Source organism: Pelophylax lessonae, assembly GCF_965119305.1.
Source record: "Pelophylax lessonae genome assembly, chromosome: 6".
NCBI lineage: Eukaryota > Metazoa > Chordata > Amphibia > Anura > Ranidae > Pelophylax > Pelophylax lessonae.
The window spans coordinates 227,323,462-227,340,559 of record NC_138773.1 but is presented as its reverse complement, the minus strand read 5'-3'; the positions used below and the strand labels follow the sequence as shown (position 1 = coordinate 227,340,559).

The window sequence follows — 17,098 nt, the reverse complement described above, 5'->3', positions numbered from 1 at the left end:
ATCCGGGGATGCGCAATACATGCAGAGATTTCTGGATGTTCTTCTAGCTCGTTCAGTAGTCGTTAAAGGTGGGCGTATGGTTCCTACATCCATGGGAGTAGGGTCAACGGCCGAAATCCGAGAAGGACTAGACAATGGCATTCCCATCTTTTCAGCCCTTCTTTCTCGCAGTCGTCTGTCGATGTTGATACTAAGTTGTATCAAGACCTCCAAGGTGCCAGGTAAATCCGCTCGGGCGAGCTCGTCTTTAACAGCTTCCGATAACCCGAGTCTGAATTGAGTTCGCAAAGATGTGTCATTCCACCCTGAATCAAGGGTCCATCTTTTGAACTCAGATACAAAGTCTTCTACAGGTCTCCTTCCTTGTTTCAAGGCCCTCAACTGCATATCAGCAGTACTCTGCCTATTGGGGTCATCGTATAAGCTGGTGAGTTCCGCTAGGAATAAAGAATAGATGTTGAGAATCTGATCATTATTCTCAAAGAGAGAGTCTGCCCAGGCCCGTGGATCACCCGTCAAGTATGAAATAACGGTACAGACTTTTATTTGATCAGTGGGGTATGTACGAGGCTTTAACAAAAAAAGCAATTGACATGCGTTTTTGAATTCCCGAAATTTTTTCCGGTCGCCTGTAAACACTAGAGGGGGGTTTATTTTAGGTTCAGGAGGCTGAACAGCAGTAAGCCGTGAGAGCTGGGTTACCTGCTGTGTTAAAGTCTGATTCTTTTCTTGTACGTCAGTCAGAGCAAGTATTAACGCTTTTACTTGTTGTGTTAATTGTGTCACTTGAGTGGGTAATTCTGCTGAATCCATTTTTAAGGTTGGTTCAATCTGTAACGCTCCTGCGTTTTTGTTATAGGCTGGATTTGCAGCTGCAAAATCTCCACTCAGTAGTCATGTAGAGATGTGTTGAATACCAGATCCAACTCTCCAGGACTCATCACCGTGGGCCTGTCAGCTTCAACATACAGATATATACACACTCAATGAGATGTTCCTGGAGTGATAGGATGTATATGATAGTATGAAGGTGATGTGCTGAAGGGACAGGTGTGAACAGTGACAAGGATGGTAAGCACTTGATAGGTTTGTACAGGAGAGTTCAAGATGGTATTTAGGAATGCAGATAGGTTAGTATCGAGTATGCTAACAGGTGGTGAGGACAGCAGATGACAAATACAGGATAGACTAACCCAGTGCAAGGATAGATAGTAGTAGACAGGAGAGCTAGCAATCTATGCAGCAGTGCAGATGATAGATGGTAGTAGACAGGAGAGCTAGCAATCTATGCAGCAGTGCAGATGATAGATGGTAGTAGTCTCAAGAGCTAGCAATCTATGTAACAGTGCAGATGATAGGATAGTATGGATAGGTAGTAACAGTCCTTAATGCAATAGTGGTAGTGTAAGTTATGGAGGTTTCCCCTGCGGGGTACTTATCACTATAGTATAGTAGTAGAAGGGTCCGGTGATGAGGAAGTGATCCAGTAGCGAGATACAGGGATCAGTAGCGAGGTTCGGGTCTGAGGAAGTGATCCTGGTAGCGAGATACAGGGATCTGTAGCGAGGTTCCACAGCGAGACACGCTTGTAAGCATAGATGCAAGGCAGGTTGAACCAACATGTGAGTGAGAACGCCGGCGGTTGAAATAGCCGCTCTGCGGCGCTCAGTGATGACAGCATCGGTCTTAAAGGTGTATGCGCACCTACCAGAAGAGAATGGTGGGACGCATACGCGGAATGGAAAGTGGAATAAGGGTACCAGAGGTACCAGAACATTACATATCTCTGGCGAATTAGCTTATCCCTTATTCCCTTCTGTCTGCAGCAGTCTGCACAGCAGTGCAGTGCCAGTGGTCTTGTGCATTGTGGATTGAGAGAAAAATTATTAATTTCAAATTAAGCTTACTATTATTTCTTCTTAGTAGTAAATTAGGATTTCCTGCAGTTCCAATTTTTTTTTCCTTTTGTGAGACAGTGTGGGTTTTATCTTGCTGTGTGTTTGCATGCAGAAGTCTGCACTACAGATTACATTTTTTAAAGTAAAAAAAAAGAGTTTATTTTTTCCTGTAGTTTCCTTTAGTGAGAGAGTGGGTTCTTTTTATCATTTTGCTTCTGCCTGCACTGCAGAATTTTTTTTTTGTTGTTGTTAGCTATTTACTAGATAATGATATTGGTAGATCTTTGTTTTGATGTTAAGTCCGGCCAATGCTAAGGACCAGGCGGTAATACTCCTTCTCTATCCCTCTCTTTTCCTGATACAATTTATTTATTTTATTATTTGCTAGAAAAAAAGTTAAATTATTTATTAGTACTATTTTAAAATAGTTGAAATCCTCTCTTCTCTGCTCCTAAACTCCCACAAAGAATAGTTACATGGGTTGGGTTAATTAACGGAGTAGTGCACTGCAGTAAAGTGAATATAACTGTGTAAATAAATTATGTGATTCTAATTTATTATTATACACAGTTTCCAAGTCTAATACAAATAATAATTGTTAATTGCCAGTTTTGTTCTTTAAATACATGTACTAGTAAGTAGCTGAGGCCTACAAAATTAATCCCAGCGCCGAACATCGAGTCCGACTCGGAAATAACAAATATTTCCATATCAACGAATAAATCTGAAATAACAAATGGCCGAATAAACATAAAAAACAGAAAAATCTGAACTAACGGGGATTACAAATACAATCAATGTCCAAATGGTCTGAGTCCCAATATGAATGCATCCAAAGTTATGAATGATTTGAATTAACAAACTCCGATCATAGTGAATGATCGGATAATTGAAAAAAAAAAAGCAAATGAAGCGAAAACAAAAGGAAACACATTTTTCAGCAGTGCACGTCTACAGTTTGGGGATGGCCCCTTCCTGTTCCAACATGACTGTGCATCAGTGCACAAAGCAAGGTTTTCTTCTCTGGACTAGTGTCTGCCAACCTGCATTAGGGGTAAGCGTGGCAATAAGTGATTGATCAGTACTGACTAGCATATTAAAGGCTTTGGATATCTTTTTTTATCCTTTTCCAACTTTGTAAAGTTCCATTACCTTGTTATGCAGGTCTTTTGACAGTTCTTTTCTGCTCCCCATGGCTCAGTATCTTGCCTGCTCAGTGCATCCACGTGAGAGCTAACAAACGCACTAAATGCATTTAAACTGCTTCCCCACCGCTTGCCGCAGTTATACGGCGGCAGGCAGCCGTTCCCAGGCAAAACGCCGTACATGTACGGCGCTCGCTCCCAGGAGGCTAGGGGGCAAGCACGCACCGCCGCCGGCACCCTCCCATCCCCATTTGTCAGGGGGAAAGCAGATGCAGCGGGCAGGTGGCTCCGATTGCACCTGACACCCGCAAAAGGCTCCCCGCTGAGAGAGAAGAACGGTCAGCTGTTGTAAACACAGCTGACCGTTCTTCTCCCTGGAATGATCATAGAGCCCATGTGACCCTTCTATATAGGATCACATGTCTCTATGGTCATTTCAGAAGCCATGCCCCCCCCACAGTTAGAATCACTCCCTAGGCTCCCTAGAATCACTCCCTAGGCTCAAATTTAACCCCTTGATCATCATCTATAATGTTAACCCCTTCCCTGCCAGTGTCATTATTACAGTGCATATTTTAAGCACTGATTACTGCAGTAATGTCACTGGTCCCCCAAAAGTGTCAAAAATGTCAGTCAGGGGTCCGATCTGTCTGCCGCAGTGTTGCAGTCCCGCAAAAAATCACAGATTGCTAGTAAAAAAATAAATAAAAATGACATAAATCTTGCCTGTAGTTAGTAGATGCAATAACTGTTGCGCAAACCAATCAAAATACGCTTATTGCAATTTTTTTTACCAAAAATATGTAGCAGAAAACAAATTGGCCTAAAATGTTAAAAAATGTTGATTTTTAATTTTTTTTTTTTGAGAATGTCATATAGCAGAATGTGAAAAATATTGTTTTTTTTTTTTCAAAATTGTCGCTCATTTTTTGTGGGAAATTAACCTTTAACCTTTAATTGCCATTTTAACCTGTGTGTGTCACCTTGTGAGTCTGTACCAAGGCCAAACATAACAGGGGATGGAAACTTTTGTTTAGGGCCATTTGGGTGAGTTCTGTCATCATTATGATTTAAAAAGAAGCCAAACAACTATGTGACAATACATGGCCTCATATTATCACCATCGTTAAATAAAAGACAATTTTTTGGCATGATCAGTCATATTTAGCAATGCCAAAGACTGTATTGGTTTTTAGTTTCAGATTAAGTGGGGAAGTTTAGAAGCTCTGTCAAAAATGTTTTCACTGTCTCTGTCTCTGATATCATTGCCCTGTAGCAGGGAGTAATAGGAAATCCTTCATCCTAAGGTTGTTACATGAGTAGGGGGGGAATCTGCAAATAGGGACATCTAGTGAAAACTGTTTTTTTAAGCAATTTCTTCTCTCTTCCTTTAGTGTCCATTTACATTGATCCGACTTGTCAGGCGACTTGTCAGCCTGACAAGTCGCGGTCCTCCCGCTCCCACTGTGTAGTACAGGAGCCGTTCTAATAGGAGCGACACAAGTCGCTCCGACTTAGAAAAAGGGTCCTGTACTACTTCGGGGCGACCTGGAGGCGACTTGCATTGACTTCCATTATGTGAAGTCCGTGCAAGTCGCGCCGAAGTCGCGCTGCACGCGACTTCACAGGTCGCCCCCTAAGTCGGCGCGACCTAATGTGAACGGGGGCTTAGTGTCGTCGGGCAATGAAGTTAGGGGAAGGACAGCAAACAGCCAAAAAAAAAAAACACACAACAGGGACTTTTAAAAACATCCTGCTCTATCCAAAACTAAAAACTGTTTTGGCTGTAGATACATTTTAAACAAGTGCATTGTTCTGTATCGCAAAGATATGTGCATTGTCTGCAGTTAGAAATGAGAACAAAGGCTCCAATTATGCATGAGGCCCCTGCCTTGAAGTGAAGTCCTTTATAAGCATTTCATTTTGACCTTGTCACTTACCTTTCCTCCTTTTTTTCCCTTTTTCTTCTTGTTTTTGTCTCTGTCCACAGACAGTTTCAGGTTCTGCAACTCTTGTCTCATCAACTCATCAACCTATCATTATACAGAAAATATTACAGGGGGAAATCAAAGCTTCTCTGTTCACACATGAGATATAACTTTATGCTGTTAAATATTAAATTAATGAAAAAGGCAAATCTAATTTCTAAATGCACAAATCAGGGGGTTTAAAAAACAGCAGGGAGGATACAGATGCTCTCTACAAAGTTTACAAAATACGAAATGCAAAGCAGTAACCAATATCCGCAGCCCTTGTAATGCTGGGTGATATGGTGCCAGGATCGGCGCTTTAGAGCAGTCCCAAAAACGTCCAAGTCCAGTCTCAGGTGACAAGTATTTATGATTACAGAAGCAGACTTCAGCCAAACCTGAATTCTAATCTCTTCTTCCACTTCCTTCCTCTTGTCTTCTTTTATGAGCTCAGAGTCATGTGTCTGGTGAAGATTCCAGGACTCATCTCGATTTTGCCAAACGGCTGCAAAGAAAGCAAATAGAATAATAGAAGAAATGTGTAAGACTAGTTAGAGATGCAAATCCTTCTTTCATGCCCATTCTCACCCAAACAGTGGAAAAGTACTCCATAAGCCAAAAGTCAGTTTTCATTTAATAGAATAGTATTCAAACTTAGATTACCTTCATATGTGTGGCGTGTAGAGCCTATGTCTGGCAAGAACTGGCTTGGCTTCATTTTCCAGCCTGGTTCTTCCTCCTGAAATGTATCAAATAAAACAAAGCTTTTAAAATTAAATGCATAATCTGGTACACTGATGTTTTAGCCAGCAGACAAAAGAAGTCCCTGTACTATTCAATAAAAGGATTTATTCTATAATGCTGTATCTCAATAAATGAACATGTCAGCTTGTGGCATGGTGAAGGTTCCCTGTTTGGTCCAGTTATGTAATAATTAAAGCATGATTTCAGGGAATGTAGGATTTGTATAGCATCAATAGTTTGCACGGTCTTTTACAAAATTAAAGACGAAACATGGGTATGAATATTTTACACATAATTACATTGATCCAGCTTGGACCAATGTAACTATGTATATACCATACCTGGCTGAAGCCCCTGGAAGCTGGAAATCACCGAAGTAGACTATTACAGTGATCTCCACCTACTTCCGGGTCCTGTGCCACGCAGCTGGCCTTCTGCATTGTGAACACAAAAGCTTGGCTGTTTAGTACAGGTAACATTCATATGAAATATTGAATAAAAATATTTACAGTCAGGTCCATAAATATTAGGGCATCGACACAATTCTATTCTTTTTGGCTCTATACACCACCACAATGGATTTGAAATGAAACAAAACAAGATGGTTCATTTCAAATCCATTGTGGTGGTGTATAGCGCCAAAAAAAATTAGAATTGTGTTATGTCCCAATATTTATGGACCTGACTGTACATTTACATTTCTAACCAAAAGGCATATCTCTAGGCTCCTTTTGTATATGTTTACCAAGCTAACCTTAGCTGCTTTGCTGAAAAAAGCTTGTTCTATACAGTGCTGAATAGCTTAAAGTAGTTGTAAAACCTGAAGGTTTCTTACCTTTATGCATTCTATGCATGAAGAAAATTTTTTTAGTATGCAGCTCTCCCTGCAGCCCCCCTAATACATAACCTGAGCCCAATCCCGATTGAGCGATGTGCATGAGAGTGACTGCTGTCCCAGCTCTGTGCCTCCTCATTGGCTCAGAAACAGTATCAATCACAGCCAGTGAGGAGGGAGCAGGGGCATCTTATGGAACACAGAGCACACACAAATGCCCCCACAGCAAGCAGGTTGCTATGGGGGCACTCGGCAGGGGGGGAATAGCCCAGATCGCTGGCAGGGGATCTGAGAAGAGGAGAATCAGGACTGCTCTGTACAAAACCATTGCACAGAGCAGGTAAGTATTACATGTTTGTTATAAAAAATAATTAAACCTTTAGTATAACAAAACTGAATGAGGCTCATTTTCTAAACAAGTTGAGAATCTTGACTTAAAAAGAGGTTAAATTCACTAAAACTATCTAATAATGCGAAAAGCAAATTCTTATTTATTCATTGTATCTATACATGATGGGATAATTTTATAAACTTCTTTGGTCGATCAGCCTTTTTGAGTCAGATGAATGGTTTGTCCCTCTCCCTGCTTGCCTGCTCTTTTCCAAGGGTACTATGCAGGCTTTTAACTTCAGAGAAAGTCTGAAGGTAAACAGCTTATGCTGTTCTGAGCTTTTAAGAACATCATTAGTGTCCTGCATACTGATTTCAAGTTTTTTTTCTTTGCTAAATAATATAATTGTAAAAAATATCAAAGATCTGGTTAGACCCTTATAAAGTTTAAATGAAAGATAAAAAGACAAATTGACTCCTAAACCACTATAGATTCTCTTTAAATGTATTTTTTTCATCATTAAGTTTTTATTAAGTATGAAAAGATAACAAGAAATACAGAGGATATAACTGACACAGGAACATTGAGTCAATTACAATCCAGCCAAATAGTGTTTGAAATATAACAAATAAGTACTGATGGTGAATGACCAGAATAGTAGAATAAACCATACAGTCTGCATAATAGAAGCAACCAAAAGAAAAAAGGGGAACACTGCGCTTGAGCAAAAGGAAAGGAGGGGAAAGCTGCTAGCAATAAGAGTTGAGATACACACTCTAAACATAAAATGCTAAAAAATTTGCAGCGCTTAGTATAAAAACCATAAATCAAGGGAACATCCCACTGGATGGTCCCACCACTGGTCACAAATGATGACTATGGATGGATGAATGGATAAGTATGGATGGACTCTCAAGAGTGGATCTGGCAATCAGATCCTTAAAAAAAAAAAAACGGGGTTGCTTTCCTACTTTTGTCTTTGAGTATTGCTGGATCAGTGAGAGCCGTACGAGCCATGTATGGTCTGAGGGAGACCTTTTTGCCTTGTGCCTTGTTTGACCACCTGTAATTCAGTGATCAATTCGATCTGGTAAGCAGCTTGCATTACCCACCTTGGTTGTGGAGCATGATCTTTTCTGGCTGCCAACTTGGTCCAGCACCAAAGTTTTTTCCTTCACCTATCTGTTTGAAATCACGGAGCACAGAGGAGAACTATCTGTGAAGAGTGTGAAACTTGTATACATGGATATTTTCCTATATGCATATGTGTTTACAACACCGTCCATGTTTTATCTGCTTATTTGATAATTTTTGTGATGTATATATATTCATCCATCTATATTCATCATTTGTGACCTGTGGTGGGACCATCCAGTGGGATGTTCCCTTGGTTATAGTACATAAAGTTGGACATGTAGAAAACGAACAGAATGACAATGAGGAAAAGGCAAAGGTAACAAAATATCCCAGTATCATAGTTTGATAGGCATATTATATGTCATTTAAATATATTTTTTTATGTAGTTAGTATAAATGCTTCAGTTTGTCTTTATAGTAACTTCCTGTATCACTATGAGCATTGAACAGTTCTGTCTGTCTTGCACTTGAAGGAGAGAAAATACAGAGCAGAATGTTGATCTTGTTAGTGTGGTTATACTCCATTAATATTCAATCAGCAGACAAGAGATGGGCTGGACACCAAACTTTTTTGCTTTTTGACCCTAAAGAAAAGCGTGGTAATTACCCTGGCTAAGCTGTGTGGTAGGCCTGCCTGAATCAAAAGGCTGGCTGAACATATTTTTGGCAGGTAAGATAGTTTATATATACAGTGAACAAAATTATAAACGCAACACTTTTGGTTTTGCCCCCATTTTTCATGAGCTGGACTCAAATATCTAAGACTTTTTCTATGTACACAAAAGGCCTATTTCTCTCAAATATTGTTCACAAATCTGGCTAAATCTGTGTTAGTAAGCACTTCTCTTTTCCGAGATAATCCACTTGGTATGCCATACCTCACAGGTGTGGCATATCAAGATGCTGATTAGACAGCACGATTATTGCACAGGTGTGCCTTAGGCTGGCCACAATAAAAGGCCACTCTAAAATGTGTTGTTTTATTGTTTTGGGGTGGTCCGGGGGGTCAGAATACCAGTCAGTATCTGGTGTGACCACCATTTGCCTCACGCAGTGCAACACATCTCCTTCACATAGCGCAGAGTTAATCAAGTTGTTGATTGTGGCCTGTGGAATGTTGGTCCACTCCTCCGCTTTATCAAGGATAGCCACTAGAAAAAATATAATTATGCAAGTGTAGCATATAAATCAAGTAAAACATACCAACTTTAAGAAAAACCTTACTGTAATAACATAATAAGAAAATAACTTTAGTTTCCCTTTAGGGTGACCCCACATTTACATACCTCATCACATACCTTATGTAACAATGAGACAACATAATAGCCAGTTGTGTTGCTACAAACAGATGTTATCACAATTGTACTGCACCTGCCTGCAGTTTGCATAATATAATTGGATGGTTGTTAGAGGTAAATGCAATTAACTTGAATTATATGGTTATTTGCACCCGTGGTTACCACTACAAGTTTCATGTGAATGTTATTCCCATGGAAACTAACTGCGGTTCTGTGGAGAAGGTTGGCTAAACACCAAACAATATCTTAGATTTGTTTTCACTTATTAGTATTATTTGGAGAATAACATGCGTGACGGGGTGACAACTCTGGTTCTTAAGTCGATAAGTGGGAAGTAATAAGGGTTCACAAGGTCATTCATGGAGAGCGCTGATGGTGGGTTAGATAGACACCACGTGTGATCACATAGATATATGACTCACGTATGGAACTGTGTACATTTAATTAGAGCACTGCTTGTTTTAGTGCCGAATATATCGCAATTTTCTGTATCTGCAGGGAATTAGCTCATAAAGTAAGGGTTAACGTTCTATTTTCTAGAAGGAGAACAGCTAGTGATTTTACCTCAATTTTATTATTACAGCTTCTTTCGCTTAGATCCTGAGATATGTACTTTATTATATATCGTCTACTTTATACCCAATGTAGACTATGTCAAAAAAGGGTTTCTTTCCCATGGTATAAATCTAGGTTAATATGTAGGGTTAGGAAATATGCTGGCCATATAGTCAGGCAGTTTTGAGTAAATTTCAATCACAAAAATGATCATATGGAATTGAACAAAACTGTTGGTGGTAGGTTACCATGATCCATTTGCTGTTTTATTGCAATCAAAAGCTGGCTGGAAGTTAATTGTCACAAAATTGTCCAGTATATGGCCAGCGTTATGCCTATGTGTTAAGCTGAGTTTTGTGGTTCAGTTGAAGATCATGAGTTACAGTTCAGTTTTCAGTTTAATATTAAAGATTGTAAGGTTTTAAAGGGTAACTTTACTAGCATAATTAAAATATTTTGAAAGTAATAAAAAAAAATATATAGCATATACTATTGTGACACAAGCCATTAAAAAGCTTATTAAAAATGACCTTTCCATTTTTTACTGCAGTGCTGTAATTTTCTGCAAAAATCAATGCAATATGGCAACCTGGAGGCCTTCTGTACAGAGTTGGGGCACGGAACGCCCCAAGAGATTATTATTATTATACAAGATTTTGTTTAGCACCAACAGATTGCGCAGCACTTTACAATATGAGATGTTACATCCTGCTTGTTCAATTGGTTCACTGATTTTCCTAGAAGTCAGATTTTGGGCACCCTAGGAAACAAAACGTAAGTTTTGACAATATGCTTCTAAACGGTTATTCGCTTCCTAAGGGGTACAAACCACGCCACTCTCCTCTTCAGAACACTTTAAGCGCATCAACTGATCAATAACTCAAACGTAACCTCCATTCAGAATCTTTCCTGCACAAGACATGATCTATTAAAGAACTATTCCTTTAGAATAAAAACAGGAAGGAATGTGTAAAAAAGTTTTATAAAATTCTTACAGCTTCTCTCAAATTCTTACAACCTCTCTGAAACTGCATATGCACACTATTCCTTAGCACCTGGGATGTACAATTTTTTTAGTGCCCCCCATGTGACAAGAACATTTATGCCTATTATAATGGTAGCTAAACAATGGTATTTGTCCCAGAAGGATAACTGCAATAAATTGAATAGGATCTGGGCATTCTTGTATCAAAATAAAATTCCCTCACTGGCTTCCCAACCAACCGCGTTCTGCAGGCAAACTTAGGGCAAATACAGTACCTCCTAATTACATTATTGTTCTGATGCCCCTCTCCCCAACCCCCTCTCCTTTTTATTACCTTTTCCAGTTCTCTTGTTAATGGCCTAATGAGTGCACTATTTTTCTCTGATGTGCAGGTCGGCATCAATATTATAAGCTCCATATACAAAGCAAGCAAAAGACTCTCTTGTTTTAAAAGAGGTATGGACTGTGGAGAGATATCATTTTACCCCATGCAAATCATTAGTAAGACCTCATTTGGAATATGCAGTTCAGTTTTGGGCACCACTTCACAAAAAGGACATCGGGGAACTGGAGAAAGTGCAGAGAAGGGCAACCAATCTGAAAAGGGGCATTGAGTGGCTCGCTCAGCTATGAGGAAAGATTAGCTGAATTGATTTTATTCTCTAATGAGAAGAGATTAGGGGAATATGGTTAACATGTATAAATACATAAGTGGTCCATATAGTGAACTTGGTGTAGCGGGCAAAGGGGAAGCCTTAAAAAGGAAAAGCCTGGGAACATTCAGGAGAGAAAGGAGGACACAGTGAGAGAACCAGGACAGTGGGAGAAGGTAGTGCAGATCCAGAAGGACACAGGCCAGATTGGATCAAATTGGAGTTTGATCGGGAGATTACAGATTGCTGAACCAACTGAGGCGCAGGGTAACCGGTCCCGTAGTCAGACAGATCAGGTCAATACCATTGGCACGACATCATCTGTGGGAGGCCCGAGAGACAAAGGCCCCCTCCCCAACAGCAAAGTCATCTCTTCGCTCTGTTACATCGAAGGACTGGGTGAGAGGGATCCTAATCCATACCAAGCCATCACATGTTGCAAGGTCATTTGTTGTTGTCAGTTATTCAAGCTCAGGATTTAATATAGTACTGATTGCCACACAGAGACACAGACTCTATAATCGTCTTTTGTTCTTCAAGTGACTACGAAAGTTTGTTGCCATCTATCAAAGGGGAACTCTGCTTTCTATTTCACCATCTCTAGGGAAGTGCCATTTTTCACCCAAGGAAACTACACCTCTACAATAAACCAACGAAAGGGCCCCATCAAGCCGGCAGATGAATTCTTCCCATAATTTGTAATTGGTTCTCTACGAGACATTTGTTATCATAATCTTTAGAGAGATAAACCCTGATTCTTGTTACTGGGAGCCCACCAGTGAGCTAGCCCAATATATTTTGCTCTTCTCTTTTCTGCACACTTGAGGAAAAAACTCCCGGTAGGAAAGCTAACGTTTAAACTCTGAGTCCTGTAGGAGAGTTGAATCTACTTGAAGTGGAGCTGTAGAGTTTGTGTATGTTAGACATTGCCTTTTTTGTGATTATACTACTGCTAATCTGACTTCGATATAAACTGGATAATTGTTTATCAAAAGTGGTGTGTTTATTCGTCGAGTGACATCTGGCTAAAGTATAATGGTGGTGTCAGCAGGGGTTGTGCCTCAACAAGGGCTCAGAAGATAACAGGGAGCCCCAAATACTCAACGGCTCCTGAGGGGGTAGTATTACAGAACATAGCTATGAAAATTTAGTCCACTCAATTTTAATAATGTGACTTACCCGATTGTGCTTTGTATTTGTCAATCTCATTCATTGCCATTTGTCATGCCTAAATTACACAGTTTTATTTCTTCATTTTCCCCACTGGTTATCCTCTCTACCCCCTCCTGTTTTTTTTACTCCAACCCCAACCCAGTGCTCGCTTGTGTTGAAAACTGAATAGATGCTCAATAAACAAATAATCACCTTACTGAAAAATATTCATCAGTGCCATCATGTCACAATATTAAAATATAAATATCATACTATTCAAAAATATACTATCCCTTTTTAAAATATGATCCAAAAGTATGCAATGTGCTCTTCAGTGCTCAAACTTTATAAACTGTTCCACTGATCCTGCATGGAAAATATTGGAACACACCACCACTTCTTGTTCCTTTGCCAATATAATAATTAGATGGGTTCTCATTTTCCATGGAGGAACCTGGTTACCCCATTTCCCCTTTAATAGGATATATGTAATTGCACCACCTGCTGTCCTCCACCACACATTAGGTCCTGTTAGCTCCTCTTCCATTTAAAGAAGGGCTGCAAAAACTCCATCTCCTCCACTCCACGGGCACAAATATATTCTCCAAGATTAAATAAAAACAATAGCGCTCTCAGTTTATAATGGTAATTTAAAGGTAAAAATATATTAAAAAAAATACACTCACATTAAAAGGTGCACAAAACCTGTGCACATGTAAAAAAAAAAACTCATCCAAAGTCTGTCTCTATCTACTTCAGCAATCCCAGTTGCTCTCACAGCTTTGCCTGGTTGCAATGTGATCCCTGAAGGAGATAGAGAAAGGCTCTGGATGAGTTTTTATATTTGTGCACAGGTCTTGTGCACTTTTTAATGTAAGCATGTCTTTTATATTTTTACCTTTAAATAAACATTTTTACATGGAGTGCACGATTAGTTATTATTTTAACTTTGGAGAATATATCTGTGACTACCTGTGGAGTGGAGGAGACAGAGAGGTGTTATCGCAGCCATAATACAAACATTCCGCCTGGCTCCCATCACCTTAGAATTAACAGGAGTCATTAGTTCGTACTAGGGCCTGCAATGGTCTACCTTCCAGGAGTATAAGTTCACGCACAAGTGGTCAGTAGTTAATCAGAATGTAAAAAGCATAGTATCCATAATACAACCTTTCCTTTTCAAGTATATAAAGATTTTGGAAAAATAGGAGAATAGAAAACAAATAAGAAGGGAGGATAAAAGAAAGGGTGAGCAAGAGAAGTAAGAAAATTTACAGAGATGCCCCCTTCGGTCTCGATCTCACTCCGGCTCAAATCTAAAGTTTTTTTGTGGAGGGCAATAACATCTGCGCATCTTACAAGAAGACCTAAGTAAGATAATGTGTTGGGCAGCTAGATGGCAAATGAGGTTTAATGTTAAAAAAAAAAAGTAAAGTAATGCATTTGGGTGCTAAAAATACGAACGCAAATTACTCGCTAGGGGGAGAACCTCTGGGGGAATCTATGATAGAAAAGGACCTAGGGATCCTAGTAGATGACAGGATCATCAATAGCATGCAATGCCAAACTGCTGCAAACAAAGCCAACAGAATATTAGCATGCTTTAAAAAGGGTATTCAATCCAGAGGAAAAATGATAATTCTACAAGGCTCTAGTTCCGGCCGCATCTTGAGTAAGCTGTCCAGTTCTGGGCACTAGTCCTCAAAAAGGATGAGCTGGAACTGGAGAGAGTCCAGAGAAGAGCAACAAAGCTAATAAAGGGACTATAGGATCTCAGTTTAAAAAGCTATTAGATGGGCACAATCACAACATACAGGGATATACGATTTACTATTGGCATAAACACAAGCACACTCACACACCACAGGTTGAACTGGATGGGCTGGTGTCTTTTTTCAGCCTTACCAATTATGTAACTGTTTGAATATACGAGTACCTTTTTTGTAAGTACCCACTCCCACTTCTTCAATTCTCAGCTCGGGAAGATGACATCACCTCGTTCCACCTTCAGGCTCCAGTGATCATGTCACACATCCCAGGAGGCTGCAGACCAGTCTCCCTGTGCTGCATGATCTAGCACATGTGCAGTGGGGAGCTGGCTGTGTGACAACAGGAAATCATAGCCAAGATGGAAGTCAGCAGTGAAAAGAATCACCTACCAGGAAGACAGCGCTGGACCCTATTGACTCTATTGTAGCTGCTGACTTAAATATTCCCAATGCTTGGTAAAGTTCTTCTTTAAAGTGCTGTATGGAGCTGATGGGCAGTTATGGTAAACGTGGCAGTTTTTGGATCTTTGAAAGGTGACTATATATAAAAGACAGGGATGCTGACAATTTCAGGTGTGCCTTTATGTACATAGTGGACCAAAGAGATGTGGCAGTCACATAGCCACCCTGTCAGAGTGAAAACAGTCCTTTTCCTGGACCATGTGGTGTCCAAAGGCTATATTTCCATCATCATCAAGCCCTGTACATAGCCTTCCTCAAGAAAACCTTCTCATATAAGCATCTATGCAAGCATTTACAACTTTATTACTGTAATATCCTAGTAACTTTACACTTTTCAAACATTATTTTTTGCATAAAAAATAGAAGATTTTAATATATGAAAGAGAATGGCTTTACCACTCACATATCATATATTTTATTTATACATTTAAGGCTTACATTAAAACATTTTTCAGAAGAAAGGAAAAGGACATCAGACAGACTAGCCGCAGTGCTGAGCCAGATGTCAGAGGTCGCACAGTGTAGACACATTTTTTATGGTGCAACTATACAGAAAAAAAAGGCAAGGTGCCAGCTGCCAATTTGTTTCATGTCACTACCATTGTTACAAAAACACGTTTATGTGGAAAAGTGTATGGCAACAAAGTTTTAATAATAATCCCTTAATAATCCTACTCCTTTGAGGGGGATGTGTGGAGCCGATCTTCTGTTATTTCTGGGGCCAGAGGGGAGGGCGGATGGGGGGAAGACTATGGTTACACATTGATTAAATGCATATTTTCAGAGATTGCCATCAAATTGTAACCACATCTTTCCCCTGACCTGCAGGGCCCACTTTCTAGGCACATTGGCTGCGTTTCCTTCACTTCCCTGGAGCCAGCATCTCTTCTGTAGCCAGGTTGTGTCATTCAGCAAAGAGAGTCACACTGTTCACTGTTCTTTGAATCCAGTACCATAACACACGTTCAAGCTAATGGAATCACATCATCTCTATGATATACAGGACATTCGATCATGACCATACACATTTCCATGGATAAAATCACAATTTAATTACTAATTTAAGGGATTTATAAAACAAAGTCATATTGTTTGACATTTTATCTAGCACACTGTTGGTTGAAGGAACTTGTATTAGTTTAGGTGAAAAAAATACCATTCCAGCAGTACTAAGGGTGGGATAAAACACAAAGAGGGGGTTGAAGTCATGAAAATGTAGTGTAGTTTATATGAAATAAATGCACTGAATATTAGTTGTAGCACCCTCCAAGGTAGGTGCTAGTGAGATAGTATAGTTTTTGGCTCTGTCTGCCTATCAGAGGAGCAACAGGCAAATCTATATTGCTCTCTGCTTATCGGAGAGCAGGATCTGTTTGTAAGGTCTGCTCATTGTGCTCAGTATGTGATTCACTATGTCTAGAGAGTGTTTCACACTGATCCAATAGGGAGGCATATTAGACAGTGGGAGGAAACCTGACAAATGGATGCATAGACTTTGGTACAGTCCTGGTGATTGGCAAGGGCAGGTCGCCTCGGTGAATTCTGGGATACTGTATAAAAGCCAGGAGCACATGTGCTGCAGGGTCTTTGGCTGGTGAGCGGAATCCCAGAGGGAGGGTGGCGGTTGCCTCCTCCTTTGTAGCAGTGGCGTGTGGCCTCAGGAGGTCATCCTGAGGGCCAGAGGAATGGAGCTGAACCCAGAGGTCCAGAAGAGCTGACTGAGGGGGGATACATTGCAGACCCTGGAAAAACAGAATCGTGAGTACAGGGGATCGTGTCAAGAGGCCTGACCTGAGGGGGGCCACCCCACATGTAGGATAGTCAGTGGACAGGTGTCAGCAGTGAAGGAAAGAGGATGCTAGTGAGAGTGTCCTGAAGATAATTGCTAAGTTCACCAAGTCATCTTATCAGGAGGAAAGAGTCTTAATCTAAACTCACCCATAGTGGCAGGGTGATTTAACAGCCCGACTGTACCTGAAGATAGGAGTCCTCAACCAATTGTGCATAGTTAATTTGGAGTATCCCACTATTCCCTTTTCCCATCCCTAATTTATCAATAAAACACAAAAACAACTACATACGCTTGGACTGTCATTAAATGAGCCAAGAAGAAAAGTGAGAGATTGTCAAGGTCGCTAACCCTAAGTGCGAAATCCAGCAGTTC

The 17,098-nt window shown here is 40.2% G+C and overlaps 1 protein-coding gene across 1 annotated transcript in view; it reads right to left on the bottom strand.

The window, feature by feature from the left end:
- The window catches only part of DRC11 (dynein regulatory complex subunit 11), a 315,369-nt gene that overhangs the window by 56,395 nt on the left and 241,876 nt on the right, over positions 1 to 17,098 (bottom strand). Inside the window, exons 9-11 of the mRNA XM_082262397.1 lie at positions 5,677 to 5,752; positions 5,412 to 5,518; positions 4,984 to 5,076 (exon numbers count right to left, since the gene is read on the bottom strand). Of these exons, the coding sequence (XP_082118523.1) occupies positions 4,984 to 5,076; positions 5,412 to 5,518; positions 5,677 to 5,752 (276 nt within the window). The remainder of the gene's footprint in view (positions 1 to 4,983; positions 5,077 to 5,411; positions 5,519 to 5,676; positions 5,753 to 17,098) is intronic.